The following is a 21,970-nucleotide window of genomic DNA, read 5'->3' on the forward strand; positions in this document are numbered from 1 at the left end:
CAAAAGGGCAAAAGCTGGGTAAATCCTGAGACCAGAATTGTCTTGTGAGGTGCAGACTTCAGGAGAGATTGTTGTCTAGTCTTCATGAAGGGAAGTCTAGTCTTTGCTGGTAAGAATAACTAAAAATCTGCTTTTGCTGACTTAAAAGATTCAAATAACTTGGAAAGGAATTTTGAGGATTCTTTTCCTTCTTCATTCAGATGCTCTACTCCAGCCTAAGACCTACTCTTTCCCTGTCGGGACCCTGTCCTTGAAATACAAGACTTGCCAACTTTGTACCTCAGATCTCTTCTGAAAATGTTCTGTTACTATTTTACTCTCTTCTTTGGAGATGAGAGAAAGAGAGATTTCCATTTGAGGGATGTGAATTCCAATTGTCAAATTCTAGACTTGATCTATATCTATATCTAGATATGGACAGCAGATCTTGGAGCACCAAAGAGATAGGTATTTCCTTAAATTCTGCGAAAGAAACCCCTTAGATTCCATAGTATTAGGAGCTGACTGCTTTGAGTGTATATATATATTTTTCAAAGCTCTCAGTGTTGTTAAAAGAGACTTGCCTACTCCTTAAGACATATAATTATCACCCCCTAGATCTCAAGTATGTGGTCACTTTAAACCCCAGTCCTTTATCATCTTTGGTGACTGTATCCTAATTAACACCAATGAGACCATTAATAGTTGTGATGAAACTACTTGCCAATGGCATTACTTCCTTCTAGCCACTAAGCATTGAGGGTTTTCTCAGCATGCTGGCTTGGGGGTCTAAGCCACGTGCTATTTGTCTCAGCCTTGTTTCCTTAGAAAGCTGGATCTTAGACAATGCTTATAAGCTACAACTTTATTAAGAAGTGGAATCCATGTTTAAATTTAAAGAAGATAATAAATAAGACACATGAAGGTACTGGCAGAGGAACAAAGGCTTGCGGGTCCTGGAACTGAGATCTCCAAACCTACTCGGATCGGGGCTGAGCATCCTCCACCCAGATCCTCCAAATTCCAGTAGGCGGGGGTCACACCCGCCAACTGGCCCCCTGGTGCCATGTAATCCCATCAACGGCCAAGACTCAGAGACTATAAAACCCAGATCCCGGAAGCATGTGGCCACATTTGCAGCCGTGCAACATCTTATTATCTCATTCCTACTTTGGACAAACTGGCAGGCTACCGAATGTAACCTGCCCACATGGCAGAGTCTGGCAAACTCCCCGTGGCATACCCAATAAGCCAAATACCAGTAACAATGATGGGGCTCATTCTCCTAACTCTGAAAGAGCCTTGAATATCCTCAGGGCTAGGATGAAAGAGACATTACTGGGGCGTGCTCGAGGCAATCAATGAATAAATAAGAATGATACAAGAAGGAAGGAGAGCAAAATTAGCAACTGTACTTTGTCCAGTTGATCACATGGCATCCAACAATAAGAGCTTGTTGGTGATGATCAAATCCCTCTTGAACCTCTTGTAAAGGTCTAAAGAACTACTCCTAAAGACAGTTTTACAGTAGATTGGAGATGAAGTAACTTATCCCCTTGCTCTTATCTTTCCATTGATGAATGATGATCCCTCAGACCTGAGCTAATCTGCATTTTTGAGTTATGCATGTATAAAGTTGTCTGCTGACCCAAGAAGCTAAAATGCGTTTCCCAGGTTTTTTTTTTTTTCGGAGTTTTGTGAGTGGATAGTATCATCCACCAGTCTTGACAAGAATAGAACCAACTGAATAATAGGAAGGATTTGAGCGGTAGAAGGCCTGTAGTTAGTTGTTTTCAGAAGTCACAAGTCTATGCTTGCCAAGGATGAAAGAAGATGAATGTCAGCAAAATCCTGCCATTGGTGACAAGATTGCCCTTCTTTTCTCTTTCCACTTGGAGGATTAATGCCTTGCAGATCATGATACTGCTGAGAAATACATTACTTTTAAGGAAATCCATTCAACTGAATGGAAAAGTTGCTGAATTCTGCTGTGAAGGTAATGGATGGTTTGTTCCTAGGCTAATTATGCCACCAAACAGAAATTTCTTCTCAAGATTATTTTGGTTTAGTTATTTATAGGCCTTCTGATCTTTTACCCAAATGTATTTCTCCCTGATAATCACTAGTTGATAGAAATATCACGTGGGCAAATCAGAATATTTCAAATTACCGGTGATATAATCCACATTTTGCTAGATGCCAAGTATATGGCACCACGTTTCACAGTGAAAGAACCTTGCAAACAAACAAACAAACACTGTCCTCCCATTTTCATTGATTTGCTCAGGCGGACCCAGTAACGTCTCCATTTTTGGACACTTGTTGTTACTGTGTTTGGCATATTGAATACGTCACGGCACGGGTAGCTGGCTGGGCTCTCCGAGAGGAGCAGAGGAATCGAACCCGGCTCGGCCAGGCTGGCTGCACGCAAGGCAAACACCCTACTACTGTGCTATCGCTCCATATAGATGTGACCAATACAAACCCTAACTTCATTTCATTTGCATTTCATTGATTCTGGAACTGTAATCTCTTCTCAGTTATCTGGCATTTATGCTTAATATCTCCCCTACTTCTTTGGGCATTTATGCTGCTCTTGAACTCATCTTGACCTCTTTCCCCCACCTCTAAAATAATCCTCAATCACTATGTTTGTTATTTCTGTGGCCCATCTCAAACTCATAATTCTTCCACATTGTCTGCCACTGGCCCCAAATACATACAAATCTGTGCTGCCAACAATACAGTCTTTATGTTTCTACATCTCAGAGTATTGGATCTGCTCATCTCCAGTCAGAATTGCCAAACACAACTCGCATCTAACCCCATAGGCCTCTATCCTGGTTCTATCCACTCTGGGCTAAAAACAATTTATAGGGGGGCCTTTGTTTCTGTCCTTCAAAGTGGGCAGGGAAAATACAACAAGTAGCATAGGCTAAAACAATTAAAAGTTCCACAAAATTAGAGCTTCACTGAATTTGGCTGATGTATCATCTTTGTCCCTTAGCTGGATTCCACTCTGGGGTGGGGTTATTCCCTCAAGATAGCAACATGGTCTCCAGAAATCTTTGTGACTAGTAATCATAGTTCCATGTCCGTTTCTCTATGTAGCAATTTAAAGAGAAAGTCATGGACTTGATTCTTCTGTGTCAAATACTGTACTGTCCCATCGCCATGGCCACCAATAGGGTGATAGGATGATTTGGTTAACTGATCCACACTGACCCACGTGCCAACCTTTAGAGTTAAAATAGAGTCAAGACCGTGTCAACCACAAGAACGAAGAGTGAGGGAGGGGTGCCTTTCAGAAGAAAATTTGGAACCAATACCATAAGGACAGCAAGTGTTTGCTAGGTAGGAGAAACAAAAGATGTCCAGCACAATTGTTTTGATGGATCCACTTTTTCTTATATGCAGGCTTCCTGGTTTCAGTTCTTTTCCAGTGGTGCTCAGGACTTATTCCTGGTGAGGCTCAGGGGCCCATATATGATGCCATGGATCAAACCCAAGTAAACTGCATGCCAAACAAGTCCTTACCGACTTTACTATCACTCCAACCCACTAAATCCAATTCTTAACCAAAGTGTTAATGCCTAAATTTATGTTGCTCCACCTATGATGTTCCAAGCATTCCTTTACAGAATTAAAAACTGTTCCATACGTCTAACAACAACGATAAGGTTTGAGGGCAATTTTTTTATTTAATTTTTTTTTATTAGTGAAACACCATGAGGTACAGTTATAGACTTACAAATTTTTGTGCTTGGGTTTCAGTTATACAATGATCAAGTACCCATCCCTCCACCAGTGCCCATCCTCAACCATCACGGATCCCAGCATCCCTCCCACCTCCCATCCCCCCTGTCCCACCCTGCCTCTGTGGCAGGGCATTCCCCCTTGTTCTCTCTCTCTTCTTTTGGGTACTGTGTTTTGCAAGAGAGGCTTTGAGTGGCAATCATGTTTGGTCTATAGACTACTTTTAGCATGCTTCTCCCACCCCGGGAGGGTCCTCACAACACCCTTTATTTGGTGCTCTCTTCTCTATCTGAGCTTCCTTTTCACCTAGCACGTGTGGCTGGCCTTCAAGTCATGGAGCAAAATTCCTGGTACTAATCCCAGCCATTCCTGGGTGTTAGTCTCCCATTTTGTTGCTTTATGTTGAGGGCAATTTTTTAAGAACTCTCATCTCCATTTCTTTCCCTCCTTTATATAAATTTTTTTGACAAATACCCAAAGTACATAAATATATCACATGTAAGAATAAATATATCATGTAAATTTTGCAAATATTAATTTTCAAAACCTGATACATAATGAATTTATCATCTTTACACAAATATAGTAGTTTGTACATGTTCTAGTGATGCAGAAAATTTTCAAGAACAAGTAAACCTCAAATCTTGCTATATGTCAGGAACATAAGAAATCAAAGATAATACATGTTCCTAGACACTTATTCTACTCCTACTTGCCACCCCCACCAAGCCATTCTAATGATCCTTTTATGTTCCATCTTCATTGCGTATGAGGCACAAGGTGTCATTCAGCATTCTTAGATCCTGACTTTAATTTTCTATTTTTTGGTTCTCCTATGTGTCTCATTATTTTGGTAATCTTGGTGGTTATGGTGTGCTTTAAAATATCCCCAAATTGTTCCAGTGTTACAAAGCAAAACTGGGTTTTCCCCCTCCTTCCTCCCTCTCTTCCTCCCTTCCTTCTCTCCTTCCTTCCTTCCTTCCTTCCTTCCTTCCTTCCTTCCTTCCTTCCTTCCTTCCTTCCACTTCAGTAGGAATGATTGGATTTTTTTTTTAGACTGTAAATGAAGCTAGAAATATTTGCATTACATTAAAATCTGAGTTTTACCATGAGAAAGTGTGACATTTAATTTAATGTGGAAAAACGGGTGGGGGACACAGGGGACCAGTACTGATGATAGCTGACCCATAGCCCAGAGACTTCAGTGACTGGCCCTCAGACACGGTGCTCAGGGCTTGGCAATGCTGGGTTCATCAGGATCGCATCTGAATGTTTTTGGGGACCATGCCATTTTGGGAATCAGATGAAAGACTTCAGATGTGCCAGACATGTCCTCCACCTCCATCAAACCATATCCCTGACCTTTGAAGGTGTTTTTATACTAGCAGGAGAAAGGGATGTTTATACAAGGCAGCTCTTCTTTGTCGAATCTGAAATACCATTGCTGAATTTCACAAGAGAACAAAATACTGCACTGCCATCCTTCAAAAATTGATTCAGGACATTGGCGGGAGAGTGTGGAGGAGGAAGTACAAAAGACCTTGGTGAAGTGGAGGGAGCAGAGAGGGAACCTTCTCCTGGATGTCTCCCAAGCTAGGTTCTGAGTGGAGAAAGTGAAGAAGCAAGCATGATGGCAAATAGGTCGCCTCTTTCTTTTGTCTGGATAGGGCTAGACGCAGATCGTAGTTAAGATTGTTTTTTCCTTCTTAGCTCCGTTTACAGGACTTCACAGGTGTTGCTTCTGTTATAGAAGGAGAAGAAGAGAACAGGGCACGGCACGTGATTGGAACACTTCAAGCCAGGAGGACCAAAACCACATAGACTCCACACATACGGCCACTCACAAAGGCCAAGTTAACTTGGAAAACAGAGTCCACATATGATGAAAACAATGGAAATAATTCCCAGCTTCTAATTCAACAGATTTCTTTCCTGATCCATCCCCCTTCCCCTCTATCTTCAGAGACCCAAAGAGATGCCAGAGCCCATCTGCTTTAATTAGTTAATGATGCATTTCAGAAGGAGATTTGAGATTTCTAAGAAGTAGAAATAGACTCCAGCCAGAAGTTTTTAAAGCCCAGGCAGTGGGCTCTTTGCCCATGACTCTCCGTCTGCCCTAGGAATGGAGCCCGTTTGCACCACACTGATTATGGCTGCTCGGTTTTAATTGGTACCAAGCATGCAAGGAAAAGGACACAGATTCATCTCCTCTGAAAGCTGAGCCTTCATATAAAGAGCATTTTCAACCTCAATGTGAGGGGATTTCTTGTTGTTCATGTCTCTAGAAGAATCAACTTAGCAGTACCCACTTTTAGTTGCATGTTAGGATCACCTGTTGGGCTTTAGTGACAAACATAGAGTGGAAACTCCAAGTCAAATAGATTAGATTAGGGGTCCAGCCTAAGCAGCTGTTTTTTTCAAAAAGTTTCTCAGATGGATCCAGAGTAATAGGACAATGGATAGGGCACTGGCCTTGCACACGGTCGATGTGGGTTCACTCTCAGCAACCCTTATGTTTCCTTGATAGATGTCAAGGAGTGATCCTTGAGCACTACCAGGTATTTCCCCCAAACAAAATAATAATAGTAATGATGATGATGATGATAATAATAATAATAATAATAATCGCTGTCACTGTCCTGTTGGTCATCGATTTGCTTGAGCGGGCCCAGTAATGTCTCCATTGTGACACTTGTTACTGTGTTTGGCGTATGGAATATGTCACGGATAGCTTTCCAGGCTTTGCCGAGTGGGTGAGATACTCTTGGTAGCTTGCCGGGCTCTCCGAGAGGGATGGAGGGATTGAATTCGGGTTGGCCGGGTCGACTGCATGCAAGGCAAATGCCCTACCACTGTGCTATCGCCCCAGCCTAATAATAATAACAATAATAATAATAATAATAATAGGGCTGGAGCGATAGCAGAGCGGGTAGGGCATTTGCCTTGCACGCAGTCGACCAGGGTTCGATTCCTCCACCCCTATCAGAGAGCCCGGCAAGCTACCAAGAATATCTCACCCACCCGGCAAAGCCTGGCAAGCTACCCATGACATAGTGGATATGCCAAAAGCGGTAACAAGTCTCACAATTTGTTGTGAGATGTTACTGGTGCCCGCTCGAGCAAATTGATGAACAATGGGATGACAGTGCTATAGTGCTACAATAGTACTAATAATGATAATAAAAGTTTCCCACAAGTCCTTAAAGGACTGACGAGGTTGAATCCTTCATGACTCTCTGGGAAATTTTTTCTGTCTGTTTCTCTCTCTCTCTCTCCCTCTCCCTCTCTCTCTCTTTCTCTTTCTCTCTCTCTCTTTGTGTATCTGCCTGTCCTCCTTTCCACACTCTTTTTATCCTCCTCTCCCTCCCTCATTCTCCTCCTCTTTTCCTCCAAAAAAATCTTTGTGACAATGATTTATTTCCCAAGAATATTTCTTGGAGAAATTAAAACAGAAAATCTTGTTTAAACTTAGTGTTCTTTCCCAAAATTATAGTAGTCCTGTTTTCAGTATACGTGCTTATAAAATGATACGCCGCACTGTCTTTTCCTGCTTATCTCTGACCCTTGAGAGAAGAACATTAGGAAACAAGTAATAAGGCATCCTCCCCTGCCCCCCCACACCCACACACAATTTGAATTCTCCTTTGACCTTATTTGCATCTGCGCCCAGAGGGCCCTTTAGAACACCAACCTCAAAATTGATTCACTCAAGAATGGTAGTACAGAATACAGCTCAGTGGTGAAGTACTTGTTTCACCTGTGTGAGACCCTGGATATGTTCCCAGCATCACACACACACACACACACACACACACACAGACACACACACACACACACACACACACACCAACAAATAAACAACTGGAGCCATGATGGCTGAAAGGGATGGGATGTAGTGCACTCCAGAGCCCCAGGTTCAATCCCCATGACTTCATGGTCCCCCAAGTATTGCCCAACACACAAAATGATAGATATATATCATGTTCATGTTACATGCTAAATGTATACTGATAAATTAAAAAATTATCTTATGTAAAGGTGTAGTGCTTAAATATTTCAGTGAAACATAGGTTTTTAATTTTTAAAGGAAATAGTTAGCTGAATCTTAAAGATTGAGTAAGCATTTACAGAGCAAAAGAAGGAAGGGAACATTCTGTTTGAGGGGAAAGTCATCAAAAGGCTCGGAGGTGAGACATGCACAAGCCCTTGAGATATGAAAGGGTAATTCAAGGTCTGTAAGTCGATCAGGGGGTCTTGTAATTTGATTGTGGGTTGCCGATCTACTGATAATAATATTAGCACTTCCCGCCTTATTTCCTCCTATCAAAACATTCGAGACTTTGATTTTTCAACTTAGTTCTTCCATTGTTTTTTCTAGTGTTCATTCTATTTTTTTTCTTTGCTTTCTCTATGTTGGTGTTATGGCTTTGGGGGAAGATAGGGACTGATTTATTGAATTTCTTTCTCGTACACAGATGTCACACATTTTATATACACTATTACTGGGAAAGCCTCTTTTCAATCTCAGGATATAAGCTTTAAAGCACTAGTGATAAGGTTCCCTGTGCCTTTCTTAAATTTAACAGGCTCCTCCAAGTAATACCATGGCACAGTCAGATTGGAAATCTTCTCTAGGTCCCAGTACTGATATGAGGCTACGTTCTTAAAACATTTATATCATTCTAATTGTGTAACTAGTATTTATAATTTATAAAAAGGTAAAGGCCCTCCTGTTGTTCATCGATTTGCTCGAGCGGGCCCAGTAACGTCTCCATTGGAGACTTTGTTGTTACTGTGTTTGGCATATCAAATACGTCATGGGGAGCTTGCCAGGCCGGGCTCTCCAAGAGGGGCAGGGGAATCGAACTTGGGTCGGCCATGTTGGCTGCGTGCAAGGCAAATGCCCTACCGCTGTGCTATCGCTCCAGCCCTTATAATTTATATAATTGTTTAAATTATAATTATATTATAATTATAATTTATTTAATAGAATTATAATAATATATTGTGTATATAATATTATAATTATATCGCTTGAGTAATAGCACAGCAGGTAGGGCATTTGTCTTGCATGTGGCCGACCGGGGTTCGATTCCTCCGTCACTCTCAGAGAACCCTGCAAGCTACCAAGAGTATCCTGCCCACATGGCAGAGCCTGGCAAGCTCCCCATGGCATATTTGATATGCCAAAAACAGTAACAAGTCTCACAATAGAGACCTTACTGGTGCCTGCTCAAGCAAATAGATGAACAATGAGAGGACAATGCTACCGTGTTATAATTATATAAATTAGTATTATATACAAGGCAACATTTATATAACTAATCAAATATCAACTGCTCCAAGTTCTTCATGTAAAAGAATTCATTCAACCTTTATTAAAATCCTGCAAAGCGAGTTTATAATTATTCCCATCTTAGAGGTAAAGAAACTAAGACACAATATTCAGGTGAATTGCTGAAGGAAGACAGCTAGTCACTGACATGGCTAGACCTTTACTCTAAATCAGTCTTTTCTAACATATTTAATACCGCTATTCTAGATGGAGGTGCTAGAACCATCTAGGGGTATTGTAGTAGCTTCAGGAGCAATAAAAGCAGGGGCCTTTCTCTTTGCTCACTTTTAAAAGATAGGTTTCTGGGGGGAGCAGGTACTGAGTAATATTTTTTCTGAAAAGAGGGGGTAAACCAACTATATTTGGGATGCCTGCAATAGTCAAAAATTATCAGCTGGATAGCCAGGAGTATGCACTATACTGGTGGCCTGGTCTTGACTAGTAGCAGGTCTATATGTGTGAGACAGAGTCTGAGTCATGTTCTACGTCTGTCTCCCTAAGAGGTGGAAATGTGATCTTGAGTATATGCAGGTTCCCGTGGTCCACATCAACATGTCTCAGCCAGGAATCAGGTTCACTTGTGAACCCCCAAGATATTCTAGGGAAGCTACAGGTGAAAATATTATAAATTTGGGGCCATAACTTGAGACTAGAAGGCCCTCTGGTAGGATGGCATGAAGTGGGGAGCACAAAAAAAGAAACAAATTTGGAATGACACCATGGTTGGAAAAGGGTTGAGAAGCACTAGTTGTGATGCCACTGAACACCAGTCAGGAGGAAATGTCCCTAATGGATTGTGATGTGCCCCCTCCTCTTCACCAGGGATGCAGCCCTCTCTCACTTGTCATTGGGCATGGCTTTGACAACTCTGCCACCAGGAAGGTACAGGCCAATGCCTGTAGGACAAAAAAAGGACAAGAAAAGGAATCCTAATTCCTAAGTCTGTGAGATTACTGAGAGACTTTGGTGATTTTAAAGTCATGGTCTGAGTTGGGGGCAACCTCCTTTGGGTATGAGGTCAAGGGTAGGAGCCCGTTTGCCTTCTTGGTCCCAAATATCATCATGAGTAGATTGGCCACAAATAATTTTCCTGACTGCATCTCTATCCCTGTCCTTCTCTTTCCCCACTTTAAGTCAAGAATGGGTCTGAAAATTTCTCTAGAGACGATTTTTTTCCTCCACCATTCCAAAGAGACCAGTTGTCCTTCACATGTCTTCATTCTAGGGACATCTTTTTATTTTTATTTTTATTAGTGAAACACCATGAGGTACAGTTGTAGATTTACAAATTTTTGTGCTTGGGTTTCGATTATACAATGATCAAATACCCATCCCTCCACCAGTGCCCATTCTCCACCACCACCAATCCCAGTATCCCTCCCACCCCCATCCCCCCCATCCCACCCTGCCTCTGTGGCAGGGCATTCCCTTGTGTTCTCTCTTTCCTTTTGGGTGCTGTGGTTTGCAAAAGAGGCATTGAGTGGCAATAGTGTTTGGTCTATAGTCTACTTTCAGCATGCATCTCCCATCCTGGGAGGATCCTCCAAACACCTAAGGCCATCTTAATGGCATCCTCACAACACATCATGGCTAACAGGGACTTGGGAACTATAGTGAAAGACAAGATGCATGGTGTTGTCTCTGTGCTCTGTATTTAGGTATCAGCAGTGCTTCTATGGGGTCAACCTGTCCAGTCTCCAAGGTGCTGCAGTAGAGGAATACTTCAGGCAACCAATAGTGGTATGTGTGTTCTCTTTAGTGGTTCTCCACCCATGAATTTATCTAATGATTCATTAAGTCCTTTACTCACATAATTGGGAAGCTCTGTACTTCTGTGTTTATCAGACACGGTCACTGTCACTGTCCTCCCGTTGTTCATCGATTTGCTCGAGCAGGCCCAGTAACGTCTCCATTGGAGACTTTGTTGTTACTGTGTTTGGCATATCGAATACATCACGGGTAGCTTGCCAGGCTCTGCCGTGCAGGCGAGATACTCTCGGTAGCTTGCCGGGCTCTCCGAGAGGGGCGGAGGAATCGAACTCGGGTCAGCCATGTTGGTTGTGTGTAAGGCAAACGTCCTACCGCTGTGCTATGGCTCCAGCCAAGAGAAGGAAAAAGTTCCTTGGACCTCTGAGTATTTAAGTCTTCTAGTCCTGGTCTCCAAACCAATGTAAAGAATGCTTAGAAAGTGAGACTGTTGACAAAGAGATCAAATGATTGCTTTTCATTAATTCACTTCTAATTCTCTCACTGTTCTGACTTATGCATATACCCAGTGCATATACTCAGCCCTCATACTTGGGCAGTGATTTACATCCTCCTATGGAGTCTCTCGACCCAAGACAAAATAGAAGAGGAAGAAGAATCGCAGTAATAAATAGCTTAGAACCGGAGCTTTGCCATTAAACATATTCGGACTTCATTAAAGTCTCATAAAGTTGTGTCACCTTTGACAACTTTAAGTTTTATTTTCTGAAGCTCTCCATTAGAGGGTAAAACACCACCTCCCTCCCCCCCCAAAAAAGAAAGGAAAACTGGCTTAAAGAGAACAGATGCCCAGGAGGTAAATATCATTGAGAGTTCATTACTCCCAAGTTAAGAAAGCAGAGCATTAACTGTCTTCTTGTGTCCATACAAAAAAGGACATTGCTCTGAATTAATTATGCAAAGGACTTAAGAAGAAGAGAAAAACAATATTTACAAGTCAACAGAGCACAAAGAAAGAAGTTACAAATAAACACAGGAATGGGAGCACTGTGATGGGAGCAACCCAATAAACCTAAGCTCCCTGCAGCAAGGCTGAAAAGACAAACCAGTGTTATCCTACACCCTTGTAGTAAGGAGAGAGCGGAAATTCCAGCATCAGATTCTCACAACTCCATGTCCTACAGGAGATCCTGTCCGTTCTAATTAAAAAATAGTACCTGATTTAGATACAGTCTGGATGTGCCTGGCTGTGAGCGCCAATCACTGTCTTTCTGGGAAGAGTAATGTTCTGATTGGCCGAGTGTAGTCACATGCCACATCTGTGCTAAGGGTGGATTAGCTTTCTGGAATGTGGAAAGATATATTCTGAAAGACGGGAAACATCCGAACAAGGAAAGATCGTCAATTACCTGCTATTTTGAGGATTAGACCGTATAACCTAGTAAAGCAATTTGCACTTAAGAAAGCATAGAGCACTTAGCATGACTAAATAAATATTAACTATTATTAATATTATTCTCTTTGAGGTCATGAAGCATTCTAGATCCTCACTCATGCTGAGTTAAAATTTCAGGAGGAAAAAGTAGACCACAATCTTGTTTAAATTTAGTTTTTTTCTGACAGAATGACAATACTTTCATTTTGTTTGATTGTTTCTCCTCTACAGGATACATTTGACATTAGGATTTTGATGGCTCGGACAATCAAGTATACAGTAAATTTTATGGATGCAGAAGAAACAGATCTCCACAGGTTTGTATAAACCATCACTGCCTGAGATTTTTAAATCTCATCGCTGGCTCTCCAGTCCATTCCCAAAACTTTATACAAGTTTTGGCTGATCGCATACAGGGAGAGATTTTACATGTAACTCATACACAGAAACAATGCAACCAAGTCCTCATTGCATTTATTGCAAAATGGAGATGATGATGTTTCACCTTCACAGTTTTCTTATAGAAATCTAATAAAAACACATCAAGTAGTGATTACTTGTACTTATGGAGACAGACACTTTTCTGAGCCTTTTAAATGAGTCACTTAATGTCACAACCAATCTATGCAAATTGTACTATTGTTATCTCCATTTTACCAAGGAAAGACATTAGGAAGTGTGAACCAGCATGTTGCATATGGTCACAGAACAGATGTTTGTTTAGAACTAGGATTTATATCATTTGGAAAGCTCCGGAGTGTGGATTTTCTTAGTAGCCAGTGCCCATAATAATGATAGGAGGAACTACAACTCTACAACTGGTTGAGTGCATATTACATTACAGATATCCTGCTGTTCATTTTACAGGCAGTGGCTCTTTTTTAAAGAAGTAAATGCTAGTTTTTGTCCTTTTTTCTGTCCACTTGAAGAGAAATAAGGATTTATTTCACAAATGTTGGCTGATAAGAATTCTTCAAGAAACCTTTCATTATAGTACTTGATCCATTTTCTTCTTGAGATAGTCACTCATCATATTTCTTTTCCTAATTAAGAAATTCCAATTCCAGAGGACAGTGGGTAGCGTGCTTGCCTTGCACCCAGCTGACCTGGGTTCAAAGGGGATCATTGCCCCATGTGGTCCTCCGAGCCCTCTAGAAGTGATCCCTAAGTCTAGAGCAGGGCGAAAACCTTGAGCACTGCTGGGTATGGCCCCAAAAGAAAAAGAAAGAAATTTAAGACTCAGCCAGGTCATAATTTGCCTGGGTGATGGAGGAAGCCAGAGGCAGACTTCGAAAGGTTCAGCTGTCTGTGAGAATTTCATTTATTTGATATCACAATGCACAGAAAGGGCTATGTCAGTCCAGACTCAAAGTGCTGCTCTACCAAGAGGAAACCTCAGTAGCTTATAATAATGTGGGCATTTTTCTCCTCTATACTATTCATTGTGCACCAGTTTTACTTCTCTGTAGTAAAACTGTCTCCAGCCTGACAATCAGGCTAGTAAGCAGACTATACCTGGAATGATGCTGTTCATTGAGGAGACAGAAGACACCGCTAGTACAAATCAGTTATGTTCACATTTAATTGATCAAAGTAAATCATTTGGCAATGCCTACATACAAATGAAGGAACAGGTGCAATCCTATTATATGCTCAGAGCCACCGAATGTAATTTTGGTTGCAACGATAATAACAACTATGGGTTTAGAGATTATCGACTAGCATTGACTTTCTTTGTTGCTCTGGGATCCTCGTGACTCCCAAGGAGTTTTTTGAAAATTATGTCATGATAACTTTCCAGAGATTTGTTATCCGTTTGTTTTTGCATGATCTGCAGGTGCTTATTGAGATTCAGTTGTGAGCTTAGTACTGTGCCCGTGCATACACACATAAACAGAAGATTTGCTAAGTCTCTCCTTGAAGAGCTCATTGTTCATGTAGGGGAATTTTTTTAATTGACAAAAAGTTATTAAAAATCAATAGCAATAAACTCAATGCAACAGCAACAATGATCATGGTCACGGTCCTCCCGTTGTTCATCGATTTGCTCGAGCGGGCCCAGTAATGTCTCCATTGTGAGACTTGTTACTGTGTTTGGCATATTGAATGCTCTCGATAGCTTGCCAGGCTTTGTCACAGGCGAGATACTCTCGGTAGCTTGCCGGGTTCTCCAAGAGGGGCAGAGGAATCGAACCCCACTCAGCTGGGCTGGCCGTGCGCAAGGCAAACGCCCTACCCGCTGTGCTATCGCTCCAGCCCAGCAACAATGATAAATTCTAGAAATACTCTGACTACTGCAGGGTGGAAGAAGTCAGGCCACTGGGGCCTGACAAATGCAAATCACATATACCCACCTCTGAAATTCTCTAGATTGCTCAACAAAATAAATTATCTTGGAGAAATCAGCCCCAGCAATGAACCAACAGAAGCACCTTTTAATTGCGAAAACTGTTGATATTTGTAAATCACTCTGATATGTTTTTCCTATTTGACATGTACAGGAAGGTGGTAGTAGAGAGATTTTTATCTCCCTTCAACAAATAAGGAAAATGAGACTCTTTAATTGTCCTTCTAAGGTTTTATAGGGAAAACGTCCCAACATGTAGATGTTGCTATACCTTTCCAGTGTTCTTTCTGTTCCCTCTCAATTCTTCGCTTGGCATGAACCACAGTCACTTCTGCATGGTTTGCTGTAGCCTGGGGAAAGCTAGATTCCTCCCTGGAAAAAAGCAACGAAGTATAGCAGTGACCCTCTTGAGCCTGATGCTCCTCCTTGCGGTTCACTTCGTTTTTAGAGGCAGTGACTGCCTTTGCCTTCTGCACAACCATGCAGGGGAGCTACCACAACGGATGTTCTGATGCTCTAGAGGACGTCTGTCACCTGTGTCCTGCGTTGCCCTCCTCTTCAGTAGTCAGCCTGTGCCCCGGGTGTGGAGTTCTGGGTCACTGCAGCACAGTGCTATGGACCGTGCAGAGTTTTCTCAAGAAGCCGCGTTCTCCCGTGAGTGGCTTCATCCAAGCATTAATCACAAACCGAGAGAACTGAGCCGCCACAACAGAAGTGCTTATGAGAAAAAGAAAACGTTCTGTGAATATCCCCATTGATCTCACAAACGTAGCCTGTATCAACAAACAAATCATTCCAAGGAGCTCTTATTTCTTTTTTGTTTCTTTGCAGAGTGGAAATCCCCTTTGTGTTTCAGATTGCACAGTCGGGCCTCATCCACGGCCTGGCCTTCTGGTTTGATGTGGCCTTTGTTGGGTCTACGTAAGTATCACACACTCCTCGCCAGCTCTTGCCCATGCTGCCCCTGCCTTTGTGCTCAGAACCATTGAGTTTTTTAAAAATTCATTTCAGCAATGTTTACTTTTCCACATTTTAAGAAAATAGGCACAGATGCTAAGGATACTTGTAAAATTTTAAGGTATAGAAAAAAGTGAGAATTCGCTACAGTAACATTCACAGTTCACGGTCCTCCCATTATTCATCGATTTGCTCGAGCGGGCCCAGTAACAACTCCATCATGAGACTTGTTGTTACTGTGTTTGGCATATCAAATACATCGCGGGTAGCTTGCCAGGCTTTGCCGTGCAGGTGAGATACTCTTGGTAGCTTGCCGGGCTCTCCAAGAGGGGTGAAGGAATTGAACTCGGGTTGGCCATGTTGGCTGCATGCAAGGCAAACGCCCTACCGCTGTGCTATTGCTCCAGCCCACAGTAACATTAACCTGGGTAAAGGACTATGAAACTCCTTAAGTAAATTACATTGGAATTTAAAGAGATGAGAGAGGGACTGAGTCCATCAACCCTCTTATTTTTTTTAATTATAGCTTACATAACATGATTACAGTAAGTGTTGATTTTCATAGTTCTGGTGAGCAAAGTTATAGCACCTTTACATCACCAAAGTATCCCAGATCCTTCACCACTGTGCTCACGTCACCTCTGATGCACCTCTCCCTTCCTCTCCTCCATCCACCACCCCCTACCCCTCATGCCACCCACTGTTTGGTAAACTGTTTTGTAATCAATGGCCAAGGGTTTGTCTTCATTCAGTATTGTCTAGTTTGGAGGTTGGAGAGATATCACAACAAATATGGTGCTTGTCTTGCACACTGCCAGCCTGGGTTTGATCTCTGGCATCCTCTGCCGTTCCCATAGTGATATATTCCTATAGTGATATCCCAAATAGTGAATTTATTCTGGCCAGGGTACTGGAGATTAACTTCAAGTGACTTACTCCAAGGAAGATTTTTCTTTAAACACTTTACCTTAAATATCTGTGTAGAACCTAATTTACAATATATCTGAGTATATTTTGATAGAAATGTGATTTATATTCCTAAACAGTTAAATTATATAAAATTTCTTCCCCAAACCTCCAAGCACCTTCAGAAATAATTCCTAAGTGCAGAGCCAAAGTAACCCCTGAGCATTGCCAGGTGTGACCCAAAAACAAAACTATAGTCTACTCCCTTTTTTTTTCTCAGTTCAGCCCTCTTGTTCTTATCTAGAATAGATTTGGGTCCCAAATCCTTGTCAGTCATCACACCAGTTCTAGAATCTCTTCAGTACAGTGATAATTAAATATTACATTCGTTCACTTTGGTTCATAGTCTTCATGAACCAAAGCGTCACTGAATAATTGTTCTGTAATAATCAGACAGGAATGCATTGCTTATGAATGTTGCAAGAAATAGAGTAGAAAGACCAGCTACTAGTTGGCTGTCACAGAATGTTGCAAGAAATGGAGGATAAAGACCAGATACTGGTTGGCTGTTACTGTTTTTGAATTGAGCAAAGATTGTTCACTCCCAATTCCTGTTCTCTGCCAGACTTCCCCACTCTCTTTGGCTTCCTCACATGTTAGTTGCAAAGATACTGGATCTGGGACATATGAGCAGGTAGAAGTAAATATTTTACAGTACAGTCTCCTCCACTTCTTGTTAAAACGCCCAAGCTCAACATTGTATCTGCTGGATAAGAAGTGTCCTGGGTCTTTGATAATTCTTGGGGGACTTGGGGACTTCGGGAAGGAGAGGATCCCTAGAACTCTCATCTTACCTGACAGAGAGAAGGTAAAGAACATGCAAATCATTCCTATTCTATACTGCATGTTTGTTCTAGGAAACTATACTTTCCCATAGTGATGTCCCAAATAACGAATTTATTCTGGCAAGGGTACTGGAGATTAAGTTCGTAATATAGCTGAGTGTATTTTGATAGAAACATGGTGTGCATTCCTAAACAGTTAAATTATATAAAATTTCCTCCCCAAACCTTCAAATCAAGACTATTATAGGAATTAGTCTCATACTTAATCTAACTTTGCTTCCTGTAAGCTACTGTCTAACCTCAGTACAAATTATCTCTGTGTTCAAAGCTCAGCAAAATGTTCTTACTTCCTCCCATGAAGTAAAGAACCTCAATATACACCTCCCCCCAACACCCCCACCGCCCCCCACAAACACAGAGGCACACAAAGTGTCCATACTAAAGGACAGAAAAGGGCAGGTACACGGTCTGCTCTCATTCCACCTAGGGTCCAGAGACTTTGGCCCAATGACTGCTGGGTCTTCCTGGGATAACTCAGCTGCTGGTGTCTCTCTGAGATGAGTCTTGAAGGTGTGCCTCTAAACAAATTTATTTTTTAAGTTATCTATTGGTCTTCTACTGAGCTTTGATTTAGAAATACAGATTGAGAGAACAACCCATGCCTTACTCTCTAGTTGCCTTTTGTGTGAAGCTGGGCAAGTCCTTTTACCTCTCTGAGCTTAGTTGTAAGTTTTTCTCACACAAAATTAACGGAACGATGTATACAAAAGTACCCAGCACCCAATAAGCGCTCAATAAATTCAGCTATGTTGGCCTTACAAAGATCCCAGGAATCAAAGGTAATGTAAATTGTAAATTATCACTCTTTCTCCCTAGTTCAGTGCATAAATTATGGAACTGGAACATACTTGACTTTCAATTCTCTTCTTGCCTCCTAGGGTAACTGTTTGGCTGTCAACAGCTCCGACAGAGCCTCTGACCCATTGGTATCAAGTGCGGTGCCTTCTGCAGACACCTCTTTTTGCCAAGGAAGGGGAAACGCTTTCAGGAAAAGTGCTATTTATAGCCAATAAGCGGTAAGAAGGAAAGTTGAGAATGCCATTCTGCATCTGCTTAGTGGGCACTGAGGATCAAGAACTGAAGGAAGAGGACGGTAGCATTTGACATGGACAGCAGAAATGGCCTTACTGAGTTTTGAAGGGATATTTTCAGCCTCACAGTTTGAAGGGCAAATGTCTCGCAAGTGAGGGTAGCAAGAAAGAGGAGCTCCAGGAAACCCAAGGAAAATGTTCTCCACCGAACTATGGAGAAAGAAAGGAAATCCGCCCATTTATGGAAGTGCTTGCCAATTATTGAGCACTGTTTCATTATCAAATGCCTTTAAACCTCAAGTCAGCTTCCTGACCTCACTTATATCTGTCTCGGCACCTCTCTCCCTGACATGCACAACTTTGATGCAAACTTGATCTGTAATGCTTGGGGTAAAGCGTTGCAAGGACAGTATCAGATCCGAATGCTTCCTTCTGGTGATGGATTCCACGAAGTCTCTGCAGTAGTTACTGATTTATCTTATTTCTTAACCACTTTCTTTCACCTTGTTGCGGCTTCTCCCAAAGGAGTTAGAGGACCAAAGGAGTGGTTAAAGAACTTTAAGAACATTAAGGGGAGGGGCTGGAGTGATAGCACAGCGGGTAGGGCGTTTGCCTTGCACACAGCCAACATGTCCCACCCGGATTCAATTCCCAGCATCCCATATGGTCCCCCGAGCACCCCCGGGAGTGATTCCTGAGTGCATGAGCCAGGAGTAACCCCTGAGCATTGCTGGGTGTGACCCAAAAAGCAAAAAAAAAAGAACATTAAGGGGACTCCTTAGTCATCTCATACCCCTTGATTCTCTCCCTCCCACCCATCTATTCTTGGAGCTTGAATCCTCTAGGGACAGAGAACTCACTACCTTAAAGTCAGAGTGTTCCATTAAAAAAAAACTGTCCTTTATAATGTTCCCAGTACTAAGCATTTTGCATATGTAACCTTAGAGAATTTTCACCATATATTTTGAGGTAATTAAAATTACATCATTTTTTATCATTACATCATGTTGTATGTAGGTATTTTAATTTAAAAATTGTTTTATTATACTTTAAGTCATAGGACTACAACAGTGTTCAAGTTTCTGATACTGATGGTCCAAGTTACTGCTGACCCCCACCACTGAAGTATACCAACACCCTTCCCCCATCCTTATATCAACTCCAATCCAAACTTCCTTCAGCCGAACTGTCCCCTAATTATTTCTTGATTGACAGTTATGGTTTTAGTGAAGATTGTTTCCTTCCTTAGCGCCATCCTTGTGCCGAATAATCCCCACTTCTGCTCCTGTAATACTCCCAGCAGCCGATTCCTTTCCCTCCCCACTCCTCTACCCCTTCTTAATCTGGCCTCTCAGGTCTAGATTCTGGTATTCAAGGTTTATTATTGATTGATATTGTTCCTACCCTCTACTATGTTTGTTTCTCTATATACCACAGATGAGTGAGCTCATCCTGTATTTGTCCGTCTGCCTTGGGCTTAGTTCGCTCAGTATGATACCCTCCAATTCTATCCAAGTTGCCATAAATCACGTAGCTTTATTTTTCTCCAGTGACTGCATAATACTTCATTGTGTATATATACCACAACTTGTTTATCTGTTGTTGGACATTTTGGTTGCTTCCATCTACTGACTATTATACTAAGAGCCTCAATGAATATAGAAGTGGATATATCTTTTCAGATCATTGTTTTTTGTGTTTGGGGTATAGATGCTTTGAGATGGGATAGTTGAGCCAAATGGGAGCTCCGTTCCTACTGTGTTGAGGAACCTCCATGGTTTTTTGCCACAGAGGGTGAATCAGCTGGCCTGGCCCTGTTCATGCTCTTCCTCCTCCTCCACCACGTGGTCATCATTTATGTTTCTTGCATATTCTACCAGAGTTTCATTTGAAATGTACAATGAAAAAAACATTCTGTTGGTTGGAATATGTAGCTTTTGCTGTTTTTGTAGCTAAGTCATAATAGCTGCTGGTTTTTCCATCATGACTTTAATGCAACTCAAAGATATTTTCATATTAACACGCATGCGAGCCTTCTCTTTCTCCCTTTTTACTATTGCACGTCTGAACGATCATCTTTCTTTATAAAGGTTACTGTTTCCTTTATAAGAGCAAGGGGTGTTTATGGCTTTTATGGGCTGTAAGAAGTTCTTATAATGAGAGACATGATGGTCTTCATGCTATCTTTCTCAACCCAGAATATTCCATCCTTCAAATTTGGTCCCTCTTGTCATGCTTTGGGTAGTTCCATCATTTTCCAGTTACAAGAGCATTTCTGACCAGCAGACTTGCTTACCTCAATTTCTGCACAAAGTGTAACAAAAAATGAATATATTCAGAAAATTCTCCTCTCTTCCAGGTAGATGTTTTTGCTGGCACGTCCTGGCTGCACTCCCTTGGGTTCTCTTGCTACTCTCTGCAGTTGTATACGTTTCCCTGTGTGGCTCCCTACCAATCTCCAGTGGCTTTACAGTCTTACACATGGTGGAGACAACGATATGTTTCTCCTGGTTTAGATAAAATCATGCCTATGATCTGCAGAGTCTTTCTGTTCTCCTTGGTCTTGGATGGCATCCAAGAGGAAAAATGGAAAATGCTGACTTGCGTCATGTTCATCCAGGAAGTTACCACTTTCTTCCTTGTAACCCATCTGTTTAATGACCAGTTCCAAAAAAAGAGAAAAGTGCTAAGGAGAAATAACCAACATCTGTCTGGAATTTTGGGCTTTGTCTTTTCTGTTTTTTGCAAACCAAGATAACACTCTTTTCCCTTCAAATATTTTAAGATGTTTTAGACTATAGCTACATAAGTGAAATTAAATTTTTTTCCTGTTCTTTCCTTTCGTCATTGCTATTGTGATGACTGAGGGTTGCACACAATTGGCACTCCAACACTTATTTTAGTTGTGGTATACTCACTGGGGGGTCTTATATTTGCTTGTGATACTCACATACTTCTGTGTGGTGCTCCTGAACATTTTAGTTGTGGTGCTCATCAGAGATTATTCACTTAGTTGCAGTACTTGTATGTTTTGGTTGCATTGTGTCAGAAATCATACACTTCACAATAGACCTGGGGATCCCAATGGCAGTGCTGCTGGGTTCACACTGGGCCTGGGCCAAGTGATCAAACTCAGGGCTTCATTTTTACAAGACAGGTGTTCTGCCATTGGGCTTTCTCTAGTTCACTTCATTTTCTTTCTGACATCTCTTGGTTTATGTCCCTATTAGTCATATTTTTCTATTCTCTCCTTCACTCTTCTAATAGGTCAGAAGGAAGAATGCCATTTACCTCAGGCACTTGTGCCATGAGTCCCTGGGTTCTTTGAACACTCCCAACCTAACACCAATGCTGAATTGTGCTATTATTTCTTTTATTGAGTTTCACAAGAGGGAGGACTGAATGGCATTCTCTGATTTATCCCTCTTAGCACACCCCCCATATTCAGCAGGGTGGATTAACAAAATGAATGAAATCAGCATGAATGATGATCCAATTCTTTGAAGAACTTAGTCTAGAAAAATTGAAAGGAAAAGGTAAGCCATCATGAAAACACAGTGTTACATAGGCGGAAGAAACGAGGGATAGAGAAAAGAGACTAGGTTTTGGAGT

General features: G+C 41.7%; 1 protein-coding gene across 1 annotated transcript in view; it reads left to right on the forward strand.

The window, feature by feature from the left end:
- The window catches only part of LOC130016241 (histone-arginine methyltransferase CARM1-like), a 327,432-nt gene that overhangs the window by 288,973 nt on the left and 16,489 nt on the right, over positions 1-21,970 (forward strand). The window contains exons 8-11 of the mRNA XM_056106917.1: positions 10,729-10,810; positions 12,444-12,529; positions 15,391-15,480; positions 18,206-18,343. Of these exons, the coding sequence (XP_055962892.1) occupies positions 10,729-10,810; positions 12,444-12,529; positions 15,391-15,480; positions 18,206-18,343 (396 nt within the window). The remainder of the gene's footprint in view (positions 1-10,728; positions 10,811-12,443; positions 12,530-15,390; positions 15,481-18,205; positions 18,344-21,970) is intronic.

This window comes from Sorex fumeus, unplaced genomic scaffold (genome assembly GCF_029834395.1).
Source record: "Sorex fumeus unplaced genomic scaffold, SorFum_2.1 ptg000149l, whole genome shotgun sequence".
NCBI lineage: Eukaryota > Metazoa > Chordata > Mammalia > Eulipotyphla > Soricidae > Sorex > Sorex fumeus.